The 20,998-nt window shown below is 38.9% G+C and overlaps 1 protein-coding gene across 3 annotated transcripts in view; it reads right to left on the bottom strand.

Moving 5' to 3' along the window:
• Positions 1 to 5,126: 5,126 nt before the first annotated feature.
• The window catches only part of CNIH3 (cornichon family AMPA receptor auxiliary protein 3), a 45,035-nt gene continuing 29,163 nt past the window's right edge, over positions 5,127 to 20,998 (bottom strand). Inside the window, exons 4-6 of one of the 3 annotated variants that reach the window (XM_066316288.1) lie at positions 10,732 to 10,844; positions 8,147 to 8,290; positions 5,127 to 6,701 (exon numbers count right to left, since the gene is read on the bottom strand). In XM_066316288.1, the coding sequence (XP_066172385.1) occupies positions 6,674 to 6,701; positions 8,147 to 8,290; positions 10,732 to 10,844 (285 nt within the window). In that variant the 3' untranslated portion in view covers positions 5,127 to 6,673. The remainder of the gene's footprint in view (positions 6,702 to 8,146; positions 8,291 to 10,731; positions 10,845 to 20,998) is intronic. The other 2 variants (XM_066316289.1, XR_010743305.1) reach the window with 2 other exon arrangements.

Below are 20,998 nucleotides of genomic sequence, written 5' to 3'. Positions count from 1 at the left end.
GTTAAAACAGGCCAAATGGCCTCCAGCAACCTGCACAACTCCACAGCATGAAAGGTCACACCAGTGCCTGTAACTGGGACATGTTCCCCCTGTGAACATAGCTCTGCTGTTCTGCAGCCGGGTTACGCCTACAAAAATATATCATTCTTTGCCAGATTGAGGCAACTTCTATGCTGTTGATCTAGGCTAATAACAAATCGGTGCTAATGCACATCTAAACATAAAACCTGTGTGAACACAGCTTTATTCATTTTCCAGGATGAAAAAGATGTCTGTCAAAATAGCTAATTTCCATTTGTACCTAGTTACAACCAAACTAGGATCATTTTCTTCTCAAATAAATGCCCACGAGCAGATGAAGGATTTGGATTAGAACCAGTGCCACTGTTTTAGTCTGAGAAGCACTGGGTTTGCTTTAAATGCAGCGCTGAAAGGTGAGTGAAACAGAAGCCACTGTGTGATAAAGGAAGAGGAAAAATGGGTAAAGCCAAAACAAATTAGAAGGGTGCAAAATACTGAAACGGGGAGCAGTTTTGATCACTATTCTTTACATTTTAGTGCTTTCTGGCAGCATCAAATTACAGCATACATGCATTCAGAGGCTGAAGCACACTTCAGTTTGTCAGTAGGCCCTGAGGCACAGCAAGAGCCCAGGTCAGGTACCCATCTTGGTGACAGTGGAACAAATGAATTTTGACTAATTCCACTGAATTCCATTGTTTCCTCCTGTGAGAAAAAGGATTCATTATTTAGGATTGTAATACCATCTAGACGCGTAAGTCCCAATTTCAGCTGTGCAGTGCCAGGCACTACTCAGAGAGAGAAATGCCACCATCTCACAAGAGCTCACAGAACACAGAGAGAAATCCTGCTTTGCTCGTTCTGCAAGACTTGTACTGTGTATTACTTGTACTATTAAGTGCTTGTTACTTTACATTACTATGCACAGGTGAGAGCTATTCCATAAGATTGGATGACTTCTCTGTTATTTAAGATGTTATTTATCCATAAATCTTGGGGTGGTCCGTAAAAGTTGTTCTTTCCCATCAGTGTTTCACACTAATGATCAGTGGCTTCAAATCTATTTAAAAAGACTGAAACTGTCAGAACAGTGGGATTTCTTCAGGTCTGTCAGGAGACTGGTGATATTAGGGATAATTCATAGGAAAAAAAGGAGCAACATCTCTTTGAGATTTAGACTAAACAAGATGTTTTGGCTTTTAATGCTTTATTCCACTGCCTTAACATATTACTCAAATATGGAGTCTCATTATTAGAAAAAAATAGATTAAAAAGCACTTTACATTCCTCAGAGTTTTACCGAGAGTTTGACTACACAGAAAGTCATGGAGTTGAGCCACAAAAACATATTTTCTCTTACATGGGAAGTTGGCCAGCAATTAGAGGTAATAAAAGAACTACTTCAAGTGTGCAAGCTCTAAAAAATATTTATAGACTTGTGGTTTATTAAATTGCATCAGAATATTTTTGCAGCAAAGAACTTCATTCTTTGGTTGAAGTGTACCACTGAAACACATCATCAGAATTTTGTTACAGCATGTTCACATGTTTTCTGGGAGAAAAGAAGAGGAATATTGTATTTCATGGGAGAATTTTCCCTCCTTCACACCTACAACTGAGCAGGACAAAAATAAATCAGAACAATGTGTTCATGAACAAAGGATGATCAAAAAACTCACCGGAGCAGGAATCTGGACTGGGATTGCCAATGTAAAGTTCAGTGCAGCATGGATGGCAGCCTAATATTTGGTGCTTCCCAAAGAATAAAAAACCCAACTCTCAGTTTATTTTGACCTTTTCATCTCCTGTTCTATTTGCAGCAACCCAACCTTTATCTAACATTCCACAGCATTTTTGATGAACTAGACTTATTTTATTTGTTTGGATTTTTTTTTTCTGTCTTTAATTTCCACCAGCCTCTTGTAGAAATCATGCAGTGTTAAGTGGGGCTCACATGAAACAAAAGGTATGATTTCCATCAACTTCCATGTTGCCAGATTTTTACCAAGTTGGTATAACTTTCTGTGGAAGTTTGGCATGAGCATTGAAATGTTACCCTTATCTCTCAAAAATGCAGGTTCCCTTTTCATTAACATAATTCAGCTAAATGGATGTGGTACCAAGATCTAAAGGATGGAATCCCTACCAACAAAAATCTAGAGACCTTTCCAGTGTGAACCTATGCCCCATGCAGCTCTAGAGGAATGGGCATTAAATGGAAACATTTTGCTTGCTTGCTATTGGAAACAGCAAATAACCTCCAGTAAATTCAAGGATTTTGGATCATGTGCTGTGATTTTTAGATTTTTTTGGCAAAAATATCTGTGTGGAGATGGAACGGAGAAAGGAAAAGCAGTAGATTGCTAATACCCTCACTAATAATGTAGGATTACTCATGACCCCAACAGCAGTGCCAAATCATAACAACCTCAGAGCAGTTTCTGTAAGGTGTAGGTTGAAGAACTTTTTCTTTCTCTTTCAGGAGTTTAGTGCGAAAGGAAGACTATGGCTCAAGGAAGCAGATGGAAAAACATTTCTGACAGCTTAAGTACAGTTAATTATTTGTAGGCGAAGCATTCTGCTATCAGCACTGATTTGCTGTGCTTGAAACTGAAACAGTCAGAGCAGCAACAATTTTATTCAGCATCACTGCAATTACCTGACTATAAATAGGAGACTTTGCCTTTCATCCCTTCCAGGAACAGGCAGCTAAAGGCCAGCACACTGTGTAGATGCCACTTTGGTAAGCAGCTCATGCAGGTCTCATCCTCTCCCATTTTTTTTCCACCTCTTACCTTTTTCCTTTAAGCAGATTCAACAGTTACTGGGGAAAAAAAAAAAAAAAAGACTACAACATGTATGGGAAGAGTTCACAAGGTAGGTATCACCTCTTTCACTTCACAGATGGTGCAGCTGAGGAAAAAGAATACTCATTTAAGAAAGTGCTCATTTCACACCTGCTCCTGAAGGAGCAAAGGGTGATGATGTGTATTCTTGTCTCCTGGGATTTATCTGTACCATCAGACATGTGAGAGAAGAGAACTCTGCTCTTAAATAATGATATTCACCCTTCCAGGAAAAGAGACAGGAAGAAAGCAGGCTTGAAAATGAAATCTCCAGCCTCCACTAACCAACAAGGAGGAACTGGAGATAAAAAAGAATAGCATGGATTATTTCTCCCTCAAAACTATGACATAGGGAAGACACTTCCTTGTGACCAAAGATCACAGTATTCTTTTCTATTCTTTGGCAACAACTACACAGTTTACTTCCCTTGCTTTGGTTAAAGCAGAATCACAGAATCTCCTGAGCTGGAAGGGAACCACAAGGATCATCAAGTCCATCTCCTGGTCCTGCAGACTAAATTCAATGAAAGGGAAAGTATCCTAATATTAATCAGTTTTTCCATCAGCTTTACTATTTATCTTGAAGAGAAACAAAATGCTATTGAGGGCTGTGTGATTACTTTTTTGAATAAGTATTACTGGAAAGAAGTGAGGCTATTAGCTTTCATCGTCCATTCACACCAAGGACTAATTAGAGTAAGATATTCTCCAGAATACTCTGAACAGCTGTGATTATCCACTCTTCAAAAAGATTAATTTGACTGGACAGACAACAGAGAAACCCTTTAAAGAAGACATGGAGAATAGAATTTTCTATGGGAGGACAGAAGACAGCTCATTTCTAACAGAATGGAGGGTGAAAAGGACTTATTTCTCTATATACTGCAAGCTTAAGCAGTATGAGAGAAAGTGTACTTAGGCTAATGTTGGCTCAAAAGCAAGTGGAATAAATTATCTAAGAATAAATTTACTCTGGAAATGCAAAAAATAAATTTCTAGTGCCAGAGCAGTGAAATCCTGGAAACACTCGCTCAAAGCAGTAGTAGGATCAAATGAAGTGTTCTGCTTTCCAGTGGAGTTTGGGAAATGTATTGATGAAGTTGCCTGAAATAGAGAACCTCTTTCAAATGACCAAGCATATCCACTCCAGTCCTTGAAGCCCCCTGAGGTTACATTCAGAAGACTCCCACACAATTGCTTTTTGTGTAAAGTCAACAATTACAGGCCAGTGCCAGTTACAAAAACTCACTGCAAAGCTTCTACTCAGCCCTGCAGGCAAATAACTGACCTGATAGCAGTCCAGCTCATCCCTAAACCTCAGGATTTGAAAACTGTGTTTTCAGGCAAGAAGTGATCATACTTTCACTCATCCAACCTCACAAAGATCCAACCCTTTCAATGAAACTGACTTTAAAGCATGTATTTGGAATACAGAGAACCTGAATTCATTTCTTTTCATCTCCTATGAAATCCTAGAAGACGCATGGAAAGATTCAGTCACCTGCTCAGAGATGAATGTTTTATGAGGTAGACAGACATCTAGAAGTTATTCACTGTGATTTGTTCCTGTGAATCTAGTTCCTATACTGCTGTAGAATTGGATGCTTTAGTTAGGATGCAGAGAAGAAATTCAGTTACACACAATCATCAGCTTTTCATGAGTTGTGCATTAATTATACCACTGCAGCAGAGCTTTATCAGTTAGCTCTGTAATGATCCAGTGAAGTTTCTTAGCTCAGGCTCGCTCCAAAAGAACATATTTGTATTATCTGCAGGGTCAGTGTGATTTCGAGAGCAGTTCAGCCAGCTTTGTGGTGTGCAATCCAAACCTATGAGCCATCAGAGTCCAAATCAGCTTCCCAACATCTGAATTGGCAGCCTCATGCTTCTAAAACTGGGTATACTACATTGTATGAAGACATAATGCATCCAATAAAAACTACTAAAAATTAAAGAATGAACTATTGTAAATTAAAGAATGTCAGCCCTTGGGACAACTTCATATAAATGTTGTTAGAATGACCCCAGTATAATACTTGCACAGGGCAGCTAGCCTCATTCCAAACAATGCCCAGGCAGGATTTGGGAGCTGGCAGGTCAGGAGCAGAGAGTTAGCAAGCAGCCACCATGCTTTGCTGGTTAGCAGGATTTAATTTTGTTAATGTAGCCAGAGCAAACCAGAGTGAGTCCTGGCACTGCAGGCACACAGTAACTCCAGCTCCATATGGAGCATGCCACACACGGGATGGATGACTCAGCAGCCATTGCGAGACTGCATCTCTCCTGCAGAAGTGCTGTGCCCAGCCTAAAAACCCCTCAGAGCTTGGTACAGGCTCAGTCCATTGGCTCTCAACAGCCAGACCAAGTGTGGTGAGCAGTGAGCCTGTGCTAACAGGGCCAGCTGTGAACAAGCCAGGGGACAGATGGGCCTCTCCACACTGTTCTCTGCCAGTCTCTGGTAGAAACCTACCTTATTAGCTCATTCCCAATGCAAGAGCCAAGCATTGTCTGTGAAGGTTCTGGTGTTATCTCGAGTTTACAGCCTTGCTACTGTCCTCATCACCAGTGACTTTGAGGGAATGAATCTGGGTTCACCTTGATCAGCACTGAAATACATTTAGCAGCAGTTCTGGACACTTGATGCCTTTGATCTGTCAAACATATTGACCTAAAATGTAAATAGATTGTGAGTATTTATGTAGATATGTATTGGTATATACATATATATGTATAAAGATATGCAGCCCATATAAATGAATTCAAATGAGAATTCTATGACAAAATTTTAAAACGTCTAAATCATAAAAAACTGAACATCCTTCAATAGGAACCTCATACAAGACAAAGATACTTTGTGTATTTGTTCCAGCTTAAATTTTACAGTAGAAGTTAAACTGCAAAACAGAATTACAGACCACAATTAGCTGGTCCAGTATTTGCTATCCAGCATTGTGATAAATATAATAGCTACGTTACAATCATCTTTAAATATACGCAGGTTTTACCTGGTTTGGGCTTTTTTTCAGTCAGAGGAACACTATTCTGATAAGTGCTTGGCCTGATTAGGTTAAACCCAATGTATTTCTACCTCTCACTGTATGGTGTTGGCACATCACAAATGAAGTACAGAAATATGTTCACCTGCAGGAATAGCATATAGTTAAAATACAGAACACTGAAACTGCAAATTTTTTTGTTACTGTTGTTTTGGTTGGAAAAAATCCCAACAAACCAAAACCACTGAAGCAGTTCCATGAGATTTGACATCCCTGTTTGACTAGTGTCATGAGAATAGCCCTGCAGGAGTGTCACACATCTTATCTGAAGTCCACTCAGTCCTTGTTTCCAGAATGTATTGTACAGCTCTTCTTTCCGTGTAAGATCATCTTGTCCTGTGCTTCCTCAGTCCAGAATAGTCCTTAGGAAAAGAAAGGTTCTTCCTGGAAGACAGCAGGGGTTTTAGGCATTATAGTTTTAATGAATCCACTAAACCAAGCAGCATTATCCCTGGAGAGGTGAATAGTTGTATAATTTGGCCCACGTTGTTGCAATTTTTTTTTGTTGTTTGCTTGAGTTTTGAAAATAATTTGCTGCAATACATTGAGAAAGAGGAGACAAACACAATTAAGTCAGCCACTCTCCCATGGTATTCTGCTTCTCTTTGCTGGATCTCTCTTTCATGTACCGTATTTACTGCTTGGGTTCAAAGTTTTCCTCTTTGCTTTTTTTAATCATGCATCCCTTGGTTCACTCGTCCTTGCACCTCCAGCCTTTGTTGTTTTCAGTCTTTAGTGATGATCTTTCAGTTAAGAGCTCACCAGAGTGTAGATCATGCTGAATGTAAAAGAAAGACACAATATGAAAGTATCCCTTTGAAGCATGCAGAGCACTTTGATTTTCATAACCCTTTGCTGTCTGTTCCTCAGGTCTGACTGTAATGGCCTTTGCTTTCCTTTGCATTCTTTCTATCTCTCTAAAGCATCTTAATTATGCTGCATTCAAGATGGGTATCAAAAGGCACTCAAGAAATAACAAATTCATTATCGACATCCTACTGCACCACAAGCTGTGTTTGAGCTTTTTAAAGCTCAGTCTGATGTCTGGGTTTGAACAGCGAAGAAACAAAACCATTTTGCTTTAGCGTGTTTGATCTTTAAAACTTCAACCAGCAACTCTCAGCAAGGCAAGCAAGGTTTTCCATGAAATTGCATTGTTTTGATTCCTTTGGAAAAAAAGTCTGTGCACTAGAAGAAACATAAAATGCAGCCACTAGCTGGACTGAATCCATACATATTAAATGCAACTCGGAAAACTGGAGAAAACAGAGTATATTGCCACAGCTCCATTTTGCTGCAATTCTAATTCTACCAATACCCAAGAAAGCATTGAAAAACTGTCTGTAATTTATACTATTTTATCTAGCACCAGGCAGTGGATTTTGGATGGTGGCCACTTTTTAGAATGAAGGGCTCAGAGGAAGCTGCACAGCAGTAAAGTCTCAGGAGAAATGCTACATCACACTACAGAGCTGACTTTGATCGCAACACAAGAATGTGGAGTTAGAAAATGTTTTTCTCCACAAACCTCAATAGCATCTAAAAGGAATATTGAGAAACAACAACGTGCAGCAGTTGTTGGATCCAGTGGGATCCTGGCAAGGCCTGATCTGATGATATTTTTGCAGTGGGCATTTGCGCCTGTGCACTGAGGACATGTGACACCTGAAAGGGGCAGAGGGACAATGCCCAACTGGTGTGCATATCTTCATGAATGTACTTTAATTAGGGGGATGGATCATGCACAGGTTTTCCCCTGTCATGAAAGGGAGCCTGTAGGAATGACTACAGGCATGGTGACACCCATGTTCCCACCCAACATCTACCTACCCATTTATTTACCATCTGGAGTATTACTACACCAGAGGTGTAGTATTTTTCTTATGATCCTCTTGAATCATAAGGAATTATAGTTTTCTATTTGATGTAATGCCATTAGCATAACATCCACTACTTCACCCATCCTAAGAGACCATACAGAGAAGCAAAAGTTATTTCCTTTGGTTAGTGCTGGGTCTTTGCTCAGACCTTAGGTAAACACTAAATATTCTGTACCTAAGTGGGAGTGGGAGTCAGTGGGAGTGCTCCCCTGAATCAGCATCAGAAGCAACATTTTATGAGACTAAGGAAATTGTCCAACTGGTTGCAGTGATCCCTAAAGTGCAATTTCACAAGTGAAATGAAAAGCAGCTACTGCTCTCTTAGTGAAATGGCCAGACTTACCAGTAGAGATAGTAGAAGAACGAAAGGAGGTAGAAGGCCAGCTTACACCAGGCCTCTTTTTGGCAGTAACTCAAGGTATCTGCATTCATGACTGCAGGTGGATCATATGCCAGCTCTGAGCTATCTGCTGGGCAACGAAAATACCTGAGAGAACAGGAGAAGACACCTGGAATGACTCTGTAATAATCTGTATTAAGTATGTGCAGATACACACCTGACTACCATCTTCCATGACATAGGAGGAATTCCCCTTTCTTTTTCTAGTCTCTGTTTCCAGACAGTGTAAAAATCAGGATGCTAGTCTAAGCAATCCTTTCTTACAGAACCAAGCAATTAAGGAATGTGGATTTTCTGCATTTTATTAATTCTTCAGATCAAAATATTTCCCCTTTCTACAGAGTTATTTCTGGCTTATCTACTAATAACTTACACATTATGGGTGACATTATATGGTGGTTTGTGATCACAAAATAGAGGAAAGATTACTGGGCTTTTACTGCTCCTGCGCAACTGATTTCAGACATGATGAAAGGTGACAGTCCCAACCAACAGGTAGCTAAGTTCCCCCAACTCTGAAAAGGAAAAAAGCCAATATGGAGTAAAGTAAGAAGTGGCTGACCAATGTTTTCTACATGTGGCACTGCACAAGAATTTACCATCCAAATAATTTCCTTCAGAAAATATTCTTCTTCTTACATAGGAGAAACTTGTAATTATTCTCAGCAATGACTGAATGTTTGAGAAAATCGTGACAAAAGAACTTCTTTGGCAAAGGAGCTTTTGTCTCAATTTGCAGTAAAAAGAAAATGCAAAACCAAAAAAAGAAGTCCTCAACAAAGTTAATGAATTGCTCTAAGATCAGCACAAATCAGAGGAAATATTGTTATTTCTGCTGCTTTGACAAAGTAAGCAGAAGATTGCTGATTGCTTACAGATGAATAGACAGACAGATATGAAGATATAAAAACAAGCAAGTGACCAGCAGCAAACTTTGAAAGGAGCTGTTCTCAAAATAACTTTGCCTTTCTCCCTTCCAATGTTAGCCATATCCATTTACAACCTCTAATAAAATTGCAAATTCTTTTATGGAGAACCACAGGTGAAATCCTACTTAATTTTCTTCATTTGGATGAAGATGTGTCTTCCCATGGTTCTGTGCAGAACTTTACACAATGAACCCAAACCTGTCTGTGGTTAAAGCAGGAGTAATTAGGGAGCACTTATAGCAAAGCACATGAAGAATCACAGAAAAAAAAAATTCAAAAGTACTCTCCAAAGGTTAATATCATTTTACTTAGAATCTGACCATTTTCCTCTTGGATATATTTGTTTTTAGAAATTTTTAAATTAGTCTCATTGTCACATTAAGGGTTGTTAACCCTTAGCAAAAACATAAAACATCATTTTTATTGCACCAGAACAATAGGGAGAAAAGCACTGGTAGCTTAATTCCATTTAGCTTTCTGAGAACTATACTGGCACTCTAATCTCTGAATAATATACTTTATCATATGACTCTGCATTACTACCAAGCTTTTGCAGAAAAATGTGTAAAAAAGCTACTGCTTTTTAGTTCCTGGTTGAGATGATGATTTTGACTTCTTTACAGAATTATTCTTCAGCTACCATATGTACCTTTGTAACACAAAGAGACCCTGACAGCCAAAAATCATCTGTGCTTTTACAAACACTGTGGAAATGCAAAACTAGGGAAGTCTCCAGACTGACAACCACAAAAACTGATGTCTCTTGGTTATTTTCAGAATCAACAGAAGGCTGATCCCCCACTAGAATGCAGAGGAAGCTGCAGCAGCAGCTGCATTGCCTGTCTGGAAAACAACAGCAGGTCTTACATGATCAACTCTGGAAGCTCCTCGGTGAACATAAACACAGTTCAGAGATCCAGAGTGCAAACACTCCCCACTTCTTCATATGGGCAGTGTGAAGAAACAGTTCTTCATCTACTCCAATCCCTACTCCACAAATCTCTAAAAGAGAATGAATTCTCTCGCAGAACAGAAATTCCCTACTGTACAGAAAGAAACAACTTACTTTACACTGGGAAAAAAAACCAACAACAACAACCCAACAACAAAAAAACCTGCCAAAGAAGATAAGACACAAAAATCTGTCAACCTTCCCAGTCTCTATTTCACAATTAGAATGGAAAGGTTTCCTTGTTACGGCTGAATGAACAGGTCCAAGCTCTTTCAGATATGAGCTGTCTTACAACTCCCCATCTGTGAAGTATTTAGAGCCTCACCAAATTCCACATTCAGACTCCAGCCTATTGCACTTGCACATTTTCACTCACTTGCAGTGACTGACACACTTTGGAATATTCATCTAAATAACTGAAGGCAACAGATGTATTATTGTATGACTTCCTTAGCCATCCTAAATAATGAAAATACTTCCTTTTTCTCTGGAAATATAAGTTTCAGCTGCTTACAGGCAAGAGCCTCTAGGGCAAGACATGCTCATCTACACTCCTATCTCTGTCCTTCATTGTTCACATAATCTGCATGTGTGCTGAGCTGGCAAGCAAGGCTAAAAAGCAGACAGCATATAAAAGAAGGGCTTACCTCCAGAAGTGATAAAAAAGCAAAGGAACATTTAACCCCAGTGTGAGCCACTCCTGAGCACATAAAAACATTATGCAGAAAAGACTGTGGATTGAGTACTCCGGCAGCACCAGCTGTAAGGGAAGGAATAGAAATAACAGAAGTCAATAAAACAAACTTTGATTTTAGTCACCTAGGTAGAGAATAAATCAACTCTGCAAGTCCTGCAAGTCTCCTGTGTGTCTGTCCCTAGATACACCTCAGCTGGCAGACTGTGGCTTTGAGCAAGGAGCACAAGACCCAGGGCCAGGTTTCTTAACGTTCTACCCAAGTTTGTATTCCAAGGCCTTGTTGAGAGACATGGGACAAATCACTTACTGTCTCATCTGGTGTTCCAGATTTATGCCTACAGAACATACATTATATTAATGCCTCCCTCACAAAAGCATTTCAAGACTAAGTGAACGTCAATAAAAGAGTTTTCAAAGAATGAAGTTTTATTACTGAAACATTCAGAAAGGAAACAAAGTTATTCCTGCAATTTTGCTTCTATACTGGAGGAGTGTCTTTGGAAAAACAAAGTGCTGCCTCTACCATTTCGATATGTTACATACGCCACAAAGAGATCAAATCCATTACCAAGTCAGTCTTGCAAGCACAAACCCAGTAAGACAGGAAACTCACTTCCTAAGAAAATCCATGGCTCCCTACACTATTTGTTTCAGAACCATGACGATTCTTTCTATTAAAAGAGAAAATGAGTGGGCAGCTGGCAGAAGCAGAAATGTATGTGATGTTGATTCAGAGTAGTTATTTCAAAAGGCACTTTGCTTTCCCATTTCTTAGCTGTCTTTCTTCTCTTGTTTTCTTCCCATGTCTTTTCTCAGCAACCTGTTTCTTTTCTTCAAGTCACAGAAAAGACTAATTTCCAGCATGCACATTTCTCAAAGTTAGACAAACCCATACAAAACTCATCTGTATCCACTCCTTCATCTTGAAGACACATCAATCAAAATTAGATCACAAAAGGCATTTGTGGGTTTTTTTTGGATGACAATATATTATCATCTGTCAAATAATTAAAGTGAGCCCCAGTTTTTAAAACAAAGTGAAATTTACTATACAGCTTCTCCAAATACCTACTGCCGTACAGCTGTGATGCAAGGAATTCCATCATCTTGGTTCTAGGAGTATTTCCACCTCATGTGGAACATACTGTTTTAATTCATTTCACTTCATTACTTGAAGAAGTTAACAGATTTGGGTATCTCTGTGACTGTGCCTTCAACTTAAACATTCTCAAGGGCTTATCTTACGTGGATGACAAATCGTAATACAATTATATAGTTCAGATTCCAGATGGTACTTATTTATCACTGCTGGATCTTTCTTTTTTCAGTTTTAGAATGTAATTTACAACATGACTACAACCTTTCCCCAAAGAATGATTCATCTTCATAACAAACTGTGGACAAGAAAGGTCTTCATGGTGTATGTCTGCCCACTAAACATCACAACACTTAAAAGCATATTATATATATTTGATTTCTGATTCCAACACAATACATGAACTTAGTGAGACTGCAACCCTGGTGCCTGATCAGTGGGTTGGCTGGTAATAACAGGGAAGGAAACCCACGGTGAATATTTATGCAGAGCTTGAAAAACAAAACAAAAATCTGCAGTGAAACTAGAAGGGAAACAAAGGAAGCAGAGGACTCTCAGAAGCAGGCTCACTTTCCAGTCACAATTTCTGGTGTAAGTTAAATCTATCTCTACTTTTGATAGAACAGCAAATGGGTCATTTATATCTATTCACCCTTTCCTTGGAGTGGCATTTTCCTGTAGACATAAATAAAGGAAGGATCACTGCTGATCACTATTTCTGGAGGGAATTCATGCAAAGAAGCAAACAAGCACAGCCTGCAAAGCCAGTTACATTCAGCTGATGTACCTCACAGACAAAATCTAAAAGGAGGTGAGAGACTTGGAAGCATAAAGTATAGAAAGGCACTAACTAACAGCAAGTCTTATGAGGTCAAGTAAATAACTAAAATAAAACACTGCCTCAGCTCTTGGCTGTAAGAATCATCCTGCAATTTGACACTATATCCTCTGAAAACACTAGAAACTTGAAATCAACTTTAGCAAACATGGGATTCGGCTCCTGGAGAGAAGAAAGCTGGCTGAGAAACAAGCAGCAGTCAATCCTTGCTGTTCCTGCTGTGGAGCTCAACTGAAGAGCAACTTCAGTGATACAGATAACTGCAATAGCAATTAAACCAACGTCTTTAATTCATTCCTGTGAGAGCATAGGAAGCTGTCAGATGGTAAACATGTTAGGATATAAATAGTACACTTCTATTTTGAACCAGGAACATCCTGATTCAAATAGACCTCTGCTTTCTGACACAGCTCAAGATGAAGCTTGTGATGGTTATGAAACATGGAGAAGAAGGAGAAATTGGCATAGCAGCCCAATTCTTAAGAGACACAACTTGGTCATTTTAAGTCCCAAGCTCAAATGGCACTACAAATTTACCACCAGAAATTTAGCTGGCTGATATTTCCCTGTGGAAAACTACAGGAAAGCCTGAAAAGGAAGTCAGCTCCTAGACAAAAAAAAAAAAAAAAAAAAATCGCTGCTAATCAGAAATGCCTTTTGCTACAACATAAGCAAGGGAAAAGGAAACCACTGTAACTTTCTTAGTTTTGCTCTGATCTAACCGTATAGTCAATGTCCACATCAGTAAACCCTTATTCACAATTAATCATTTACATTCAAAATGTAAAATCTTAGGTGGGTATCATACTCATTCCCATCTCACCACAAGAACTCATTTTCACGCAAAGTAGTACACACACACTGCACATGTAGATTGATCCTTCTCTAATTCCAAAGAAAATAAAGCAGGATTTGTTATGGATAAACTTCTAGGTTTGGCTGAAGTAAAGAGTAGGAAAACAAGCACGGAATTTAAGCACCTATCAGCAGCTCTTTTCTGTTTATAGGAATATGAAGGCCTCTTTAGAGAAGCTCAGTCCTAAATTACATTATTCTGTTTCCTATTTCCTAAATATGTTCTGTTGTTCTTATACAAAATATAAACCTGTCTGTATTTCTGTCTGTATCTTTTCTCCTTGTTTGGTTTATTACAGATGGATACCTCCTTCTCAATGTAATTTTGATTTTACAGGACACAGTATCATTTTTACATGGAATGACTCTTACAGTTTGTCTCACCAGTGAATGGGGCCCATAAAATACCCCACAGAAAACTGACCTGGGAAGATATTATAGCAGGAATAATAATATCCCTTCATCAGTGCTATTAAATTCTCACAGTTAGAAAATCAATTGCAACAAGTCAATCAAACAGTTTTCCCACTCTTAAGCAACTGAAATGTCAAGATGCTTCTTTCCAGCACTTTGCTTAGACCAGTGCTCCTGAGTGCTACACAATAATAATAATTCTCACAGAATTGCTGTTCCTTCCCCCAAAACACTCAAGGGTCTACATCAGTCTCCATCTGTGCACATCAACCTCTGCACTGCAAGCACAGATTTTACACTGTATCCAGAAATTGCCAGCCATTACACACTCTACCCTACCAGAGCTTCTGAGAGTCTTCATTACACTGTTAAGAGGCTGAAACAACTTCCTCTCTTAATGCCTGCCTTCTCCTAGAAATGGCAGGAAAATCTTGGAGAGAAGTGGGGTTTGAATCTCCTTCATGTAATGTGAAGAGCTCCGGTGATCACCCCGGTGGAAACAAGTTGCTCACCTTAAAAACACCCAAGTCCCTTTTCATCCTCCTGAAAGCAACAAAAGACTGAAAGCATAATGCATGTGTGGAATCACTCCCAGGCCCCAGATTAGGTCTGATCTAAGTCCATGCTGCTTTATTGCAGTGGTTATTGCTTCTGCATCTGCTTGCACTAGAGGATGACTGCAGCTTGTCACTATGGTGCTCATTTGCTGCTTTTTCCACCACATCTCTCAAAAAAAGCTGACAGAATCATTCCTCATCAGTAGCAGGGAAAGAGGGGGTGGAGGTGTACCCAAGGTTTTCAGGACACAGGAGTTATTTCAATAACACTTTAAAGCCCATCCCTACAGAGGCTGCCAGGGCTAACCTGGGTTACTAGGGAATGTTAGCTGAGTTAAAGACATTTTGAGATCATAGGGAGATTATTTAATGACTCCGAAATTCCCCAAACTGAACAGCACAAACCAGAAAAATCAGAAGTGTAGTGCAAGAAAATGAAAAAAAAAGCAAAACCAAACAAAAAAATAGTAGTAGCATGTGTCTTAGCCCAGACTCTGTGTGTATGTGGAATGTACATACTCGGAACAAATCATCTGTTTCCTCTTGCTGATGCACAAACCAAAGAAGGAGGGTCAACTGTGTGTAATTTAAATACTCAGACCACACATCTTAATAATTCCAAAAGTTTTAAACATATGGTTTGCACTGATCAAACACACAAAACACTAAATTTACTCTTGAAATTCAAGAAGTCTTTCCACTTTTCTTGTGTATCTTTCTAATCTACTTTAAATGATTTGGGTTACTTGACTTCCAAAATCTCTTCTGAAAGGCTGCCCTTGAGCCCAATACAATGCTGTCACATGAAATATACTAAGGTTTTCTGTCCAAATGTTCAAGTCCAATTTATTTCAATTCTCCTGTTAAAATCCACACTTGTTTGTGTCTCTACAGACTGTTTGCTAGTTGCTAATTCAGTAGCATTAAATTGTTATAACACAAACATCTAACAAAACCATTTTAAGTAATTCAAAACCATGTTATGAAAACCTCTAGAAGTATTTAGCAGTTTGGTAGGTAGATTTGTGTGCATAGTTCAAAAGAAAATGCCTGGGAAACAGATTCCAGATCCTCAAAAGGACAATGTGCAGTTGAACCTGCTAAGTTCATATATACAGCTTTCCATTTTATCTGGGGGAGAGCAGCAGTGCATACATGCAAGACTTAATGCTACAAAATCTGCATCTCAAACGCAGAGCACAAATTAAAAAAAAAGAAAAAGGGATATAACATCTGTTTTCACCCCTCCACTCACTGCTTGGGATCACAATAAAAAAAAAAAAAAAGCAGCAAAAAGCCAATGCTTTGTGAAGATAATTTAATTATTCTAAAGAGCTAGAGGTATTGGAATTTCTTTAAACATTTCTTTTAAGTGGATGTGAACATAAGTCACTCCGCAGCACAAATACCAGACAATGAAATGAATAACACAAAGAGCCTAATTACTATTCTCCATATCCATCTGTGACACAGTACCAGATCTAATATTAAAATACAGGATTTCTGGATGATCTTTCCATCTCAGCTACTAAACACATTTATATTTAGGCCAATCTTTTCACTTCTCATTGTCTCGTTCTCTCTTCTGCAACATGGGGATAATTATATTCAATTCTATATATTCCACCGGAGCTAGTTTATTACTAGAATATTTAAGCTTTTTCCTAAGACCAGTAACAACTTCAGCAGGAATGACAGATGAGAATCAGGTCTTTACAGGACACTCATCAGGAGTATCTATAAATATTTCGGTATTGCAGAGCCCATGGGAGGTCATAGCAGCCAACAGGTAGAAAGGTTATGAAATGGATTTAAAAAAAGACTGAAAGGTCTGCAGGGCACCAGCACAATTCAAGAAGTGCCCCATCCTTGGAAGGCACGTCATTAGGGCAGGTGTGCTCTGATCTTACAAGTGTATCACCTCTGCAAACTGTTCTTTTCCACTCAGCAGGGATCAGGAGACATCTTTATGACCTCCCTTTTTCTAAGGCTAATTCCAAAGCAGTAACAGAAGCTGGGTTAGCAACCCCGGAGTGTGAACTCCTCTAATTTCCACAGCGCTGGCAGAAAACAGGGTAATAAACCCCTTCTTGCCCTACCTCACTTTGGTATTTCAGGCACAACCAGCCAGGACAACCTGCAGCAAGGCTGTTCCAAGAGCTCCTGCCGCCTCTGTCTGCTCACCCAAAACTGGGGACAATGGCAATTAGCACTGCAGCTGTTCGTTAGCAGCTACACAACCAGCCCCCCAGTCCACAGGCAGGGTATGAATGCAGAAACCTCAGGGATGATCAAAATGAAGTTCAGCCATCTGCACGGCTCAGGAAGGGCCCTCAGGCCTTCTCCTGGGGGTCTGCCCAAGACTGACACTTCCATAAATGCTGAAAACCAAGTGTTCACTAAAGGGCTGTTTCCGTATCGGCTGTGTAAAGACTGTCAGTCTGAGGAAGCAGATTTGGTGCAGCGCAGACATGGCAAAGACATTTCCCTCCCTGGCACTACAACAGCTTTATAGAAAGAATCAGCAACAAGATGCAAGGTAGGACATTTAACTCACAGCAGAAAAAAAATTGCATCCATAAACAGATATGGTGTAAAATCATTGCGCTCCACGTTGAGTATTTATATTGCTTTTTGTAATTGCGTAGTAGCTTTATAGGGTGTGATCCCAACTTAAACCCAGACTGAACATTCTGCCAAACAGAACAGTGACCTTTGGTTTAACTTCCTTCATTTTATTAAAATGCAAATACTCACTTTATTGCATACTGAATTAGAGCAAATATAGTCCATTAGCAAGTCAAATTCTGACAATATTTCAACACAGCTCTGAGGAACAGATGCGTAAATCGCATCACCCCAAGTGGCTGAGAAGTACACTGCTCTCAGGAGCACAGTACAGACAGCATTGCTCATCTACATTTTCGCTGCATCTTCAGTTTATTCCACTGTTACTTGTGATGTTCTCTCACTGTAAGGACTTAGTTTACAAATCCTCCAGAACAGGACTGGGAGAAGCTGAACTGTAGAGCAAGAGGTCATCAGTTACAGAGTGACACATCGTTTGGCACTTTGATTATTGACTAAACACTTAGAGATGAGATTAGCAGCAAAATACAGTCAGTTAAGCTGAAATAGTTTTATACATAAATATTTTCATGAGTAATAAAACTATGAATATCTCCCTTCAAAGGATATTCCAGTTTTCATCAGGCATCACTCTGGCAAATCCTACTTCCCCCCCAGAGAAGAGGGATAAGGCTCAAACTGTGGCTGAGTCACAAGTTTGAACTCTTCACTCTTGCAATAGTTTTCCTAACTTCTCCCATTACAAGCTCCCCCTGCTATGAGCACCTGGCAGACACAGCAGGATCTATCTCCTCATTATCCCTAGGTAAGCACACAGACATCCTTAGGCAATTATTGCTAAAAATAGCAATTGTTATGTTCTAACTTTTCAAAAGTGCTGAATTCAGGAACTGGTGAAATTGACCAAAAATAGTGTTGGCACAATTCACTTAATCAATGAGTGTCAGTAGTGAATGAATTACCTGCCAGAAATACTACATTTCCTCTCAGTTCTTTAGTCCTATTTTAAGGACTTTCTTTCCAGACTTGATACTGTATCCAAAGAAAGGACAAAAGGGATTATATTCAGTATTTTTACTGCAATAGTAATACTTTTTTAGTAAATAGGAATGCAATCTCTTTAAAATGAAACAACGTGTGAAGAAGAGATGTACTTCTCTAGTCAAGCAACATTTATGGGATAATTTCTGTACAAAGTATAAATACTGCCAGCTCTTTGATCCCAATTCTATTATCAGTTCTGCAAAATAGCTTCTGTGCCAAGTTCCACTCTTTCTGATGAAATTCAAACTATGTGGGTGCCCAGAAAGCGAACTGAATTGGGAATACCCACTTTTATCCTATTCCACACTTCATAGACAACAAATCTAACAACAACAAAAAGTAGGCAGAAAATACTTAAGAGAGGGAAAGAGAGAAGTTTTTAGATGATCTGTACTGATTTTCCTGTCAGAGTGCAGAACTGAAAAAGGCAGCTCAGTAACAGAGGTACAGAAGGCCCAAGTTTTGTCTGCACTGCAAGTCTATTACAAGATTCAGGGAAAATCATTATGTCCTTCATCCTTCTGGTGCAAACAAAATCTCTACCAAGTGTGAATCACTGTGAATATATTAACTCCCTCCTCATTTAGGCAAGCTGCAGAAAACAATTAAACGAACACAGAGCTAGTGAAAGTGTGTCATATTTCAGTTACAAATATTTTAACTTCCTTTTCTTGTATCTCCACTTGTCCTTGTTTTTCTTTCTTTCCCTTGTACAACCTAAGGACAGCCCCACTGTTTACATGAACAGAAGATTTAGAATTTATCTCCTGCGTCTTTTGACTAACGAGAGATGCTGTGTGAAAGTTGTCTAAAAAGAACTCCACCAAAAGTCATGATTTTCATAAACTTATAATTGTGTACTAATACATTTTTAGCTGATAAAATTCAAATTTTATCCCTGAAGTGTAAAAATATTCTCTCCTAATGTAAAAATATCTTGTCAGAGATACTCTGAAGGCCAGAACAAAGTAAGTTGGTTTTATCATGCAACAGAGGTTTAGCAGTACCTTTCAAATAACGATGGAGTACTGAAATACACACCAATTTTGGGTTTCTCACACATGTTCAGAGTCTAATTCATTTTGTCAAATGTATTTTTAAAAGTTTTGGGGCACTTCAAACAAACGAGAACTTCAATGAATTAAATTTTATGAAGCATGATGCAATTACAGTCCAAATCCTAATTGACAGAATATGCGCAGCATGGCAAGCTACATCCTACAAAATCTGCAGGTACAATTAATGCCTCAGAAACAGCAATATTCTTTATTCCAGCATGCAAACTCTGGAATTTCTTCTGAGGCAGTTTGGAAGCTAATTTTGTGTGTGTGTGTATAGCAGAGGGGTGTAGCTCACACTCAGTGTGATGCTGACAGTGATCTAGCTCTTCTTATTGCCTATGTCTATTACTATTTCTGTAGAGCAAACATCCCAAGCCCCTAAGCATACACCACCAGATTAATTTCACTCCCAGCAATCATCAGTGTGACCACAGTAGTTTGAGACTGACTCCAAACTGGGCTGGATTTGAACAACTGCTGGAGAGATTCAAGACTCCTTGCAATTATTGACACAACAAAATGTCAGACCCCTCAAAACCAGCAAATTTTTACCTTCACTTAGAATAAGATATTCAAGCTCTGCCTGCTAACAAGAAAACTAAGTAGGACTCCACAAAGAAGATTTCTATCATCAGAACAACTGTTCAACCTTTCCTTTCGTGTTGTGTACATGTCTTGTGAGTGCAATCAAATGTTCTTTTCTTCCTATTTATTACAATGTGGTTTTGTAGCATCTGGGACAACAAGGTTTTACCCGAGACCAAAAGCACAGCTGGCTGTAACAAAATCACCAATGAAAACATTATGGAAAAGGAGAGCCAAGTCTTGCTGAAAGTCATCCCTGGCTAAAGCACAACACAACCTTTTAAAGATCAAAGTATCTCACTAAGAGAACAGAATGAAAAATTCCAAAAGTGGCAAAATGTAAAATAACAGAACATCCACCTAAAGATAACAAAAGCAGAGTTACTCCTGCATTGTATTTTCTTCCAAAAAACAAATGAAACAACCTAAAACTACCCTTTTGACTTAGGACAGTTTTAAAACGTGAAGTTTTCACCTGGTAATGTTAATTCAGAATACCACTGTAGTCCCAATAACAGATCATATGTTTAAAACTCTAAATAAAGGATTAATGAACACCTGTTTCAGAATCACATTGCTTCTCAGGCCAGTTAATAGCAAGTTCAGATCTTGGCAAAACTATCTAATGTCTAATCTAATTAAAAGGATTCAACTCTGTTCAGAACACTGAAATTGCAGTGCAAAGATTGAGGGGAAAAAAAAAAGGCATTTGAGATGATAAAAATATTCTTTAAAATAAATAGGATTTACTTAAATAGTTTTATGCACTGCCTGGGTATAATCTTCTGTATTGCCCTGAGTCACAGGGAGACATTGAATAACAACCTGGGTATCTGTAGTATTTTTTGTACACACAGAATTTTATATTCATTCTTCAGGAGATATCCACATTGCCTCTTGATTGGGGCTTATGCTCCCAGTCTCTCTGTGGGAAGGGTCTCCTGACAGTTTTCCTACGGCCCGGAAGATTACTCAAAACTCAGCAGTTTCAGCACATTGATGAGGTGTGAAAAGAGAGAGCATTAGATACATCAAGAAACATGAAATGTAGTGAGAAGCCAGTAACAATGATGAACTCTTTGGTCAGTAATGAGAGCAGACAAAGTTCATGTGCTCCATCATTGTAACAATCACTATTAACAGGAAAAATGTCACACATTGCCATTTTTTGTTCCCTT

This window comes from Sylvia atricapilla, chromosome 3, assembly GCF_009819655.1.
Source record: "Sylvia atricapilla isolate bSylAtr1 chromosome 3, bSylAtr1.pri, whole genome shotgun sequence".
NCBI lineage: Eukaryota > Metazoa > Chordata > Aves > Passeriformes > Sylviidae > Sylvia > Sylvia atricapilla.
Note: the sequence above shows the minus strand (reverse complement) of the source record. Positions and strands in the feature narration are given on the sequence as shown.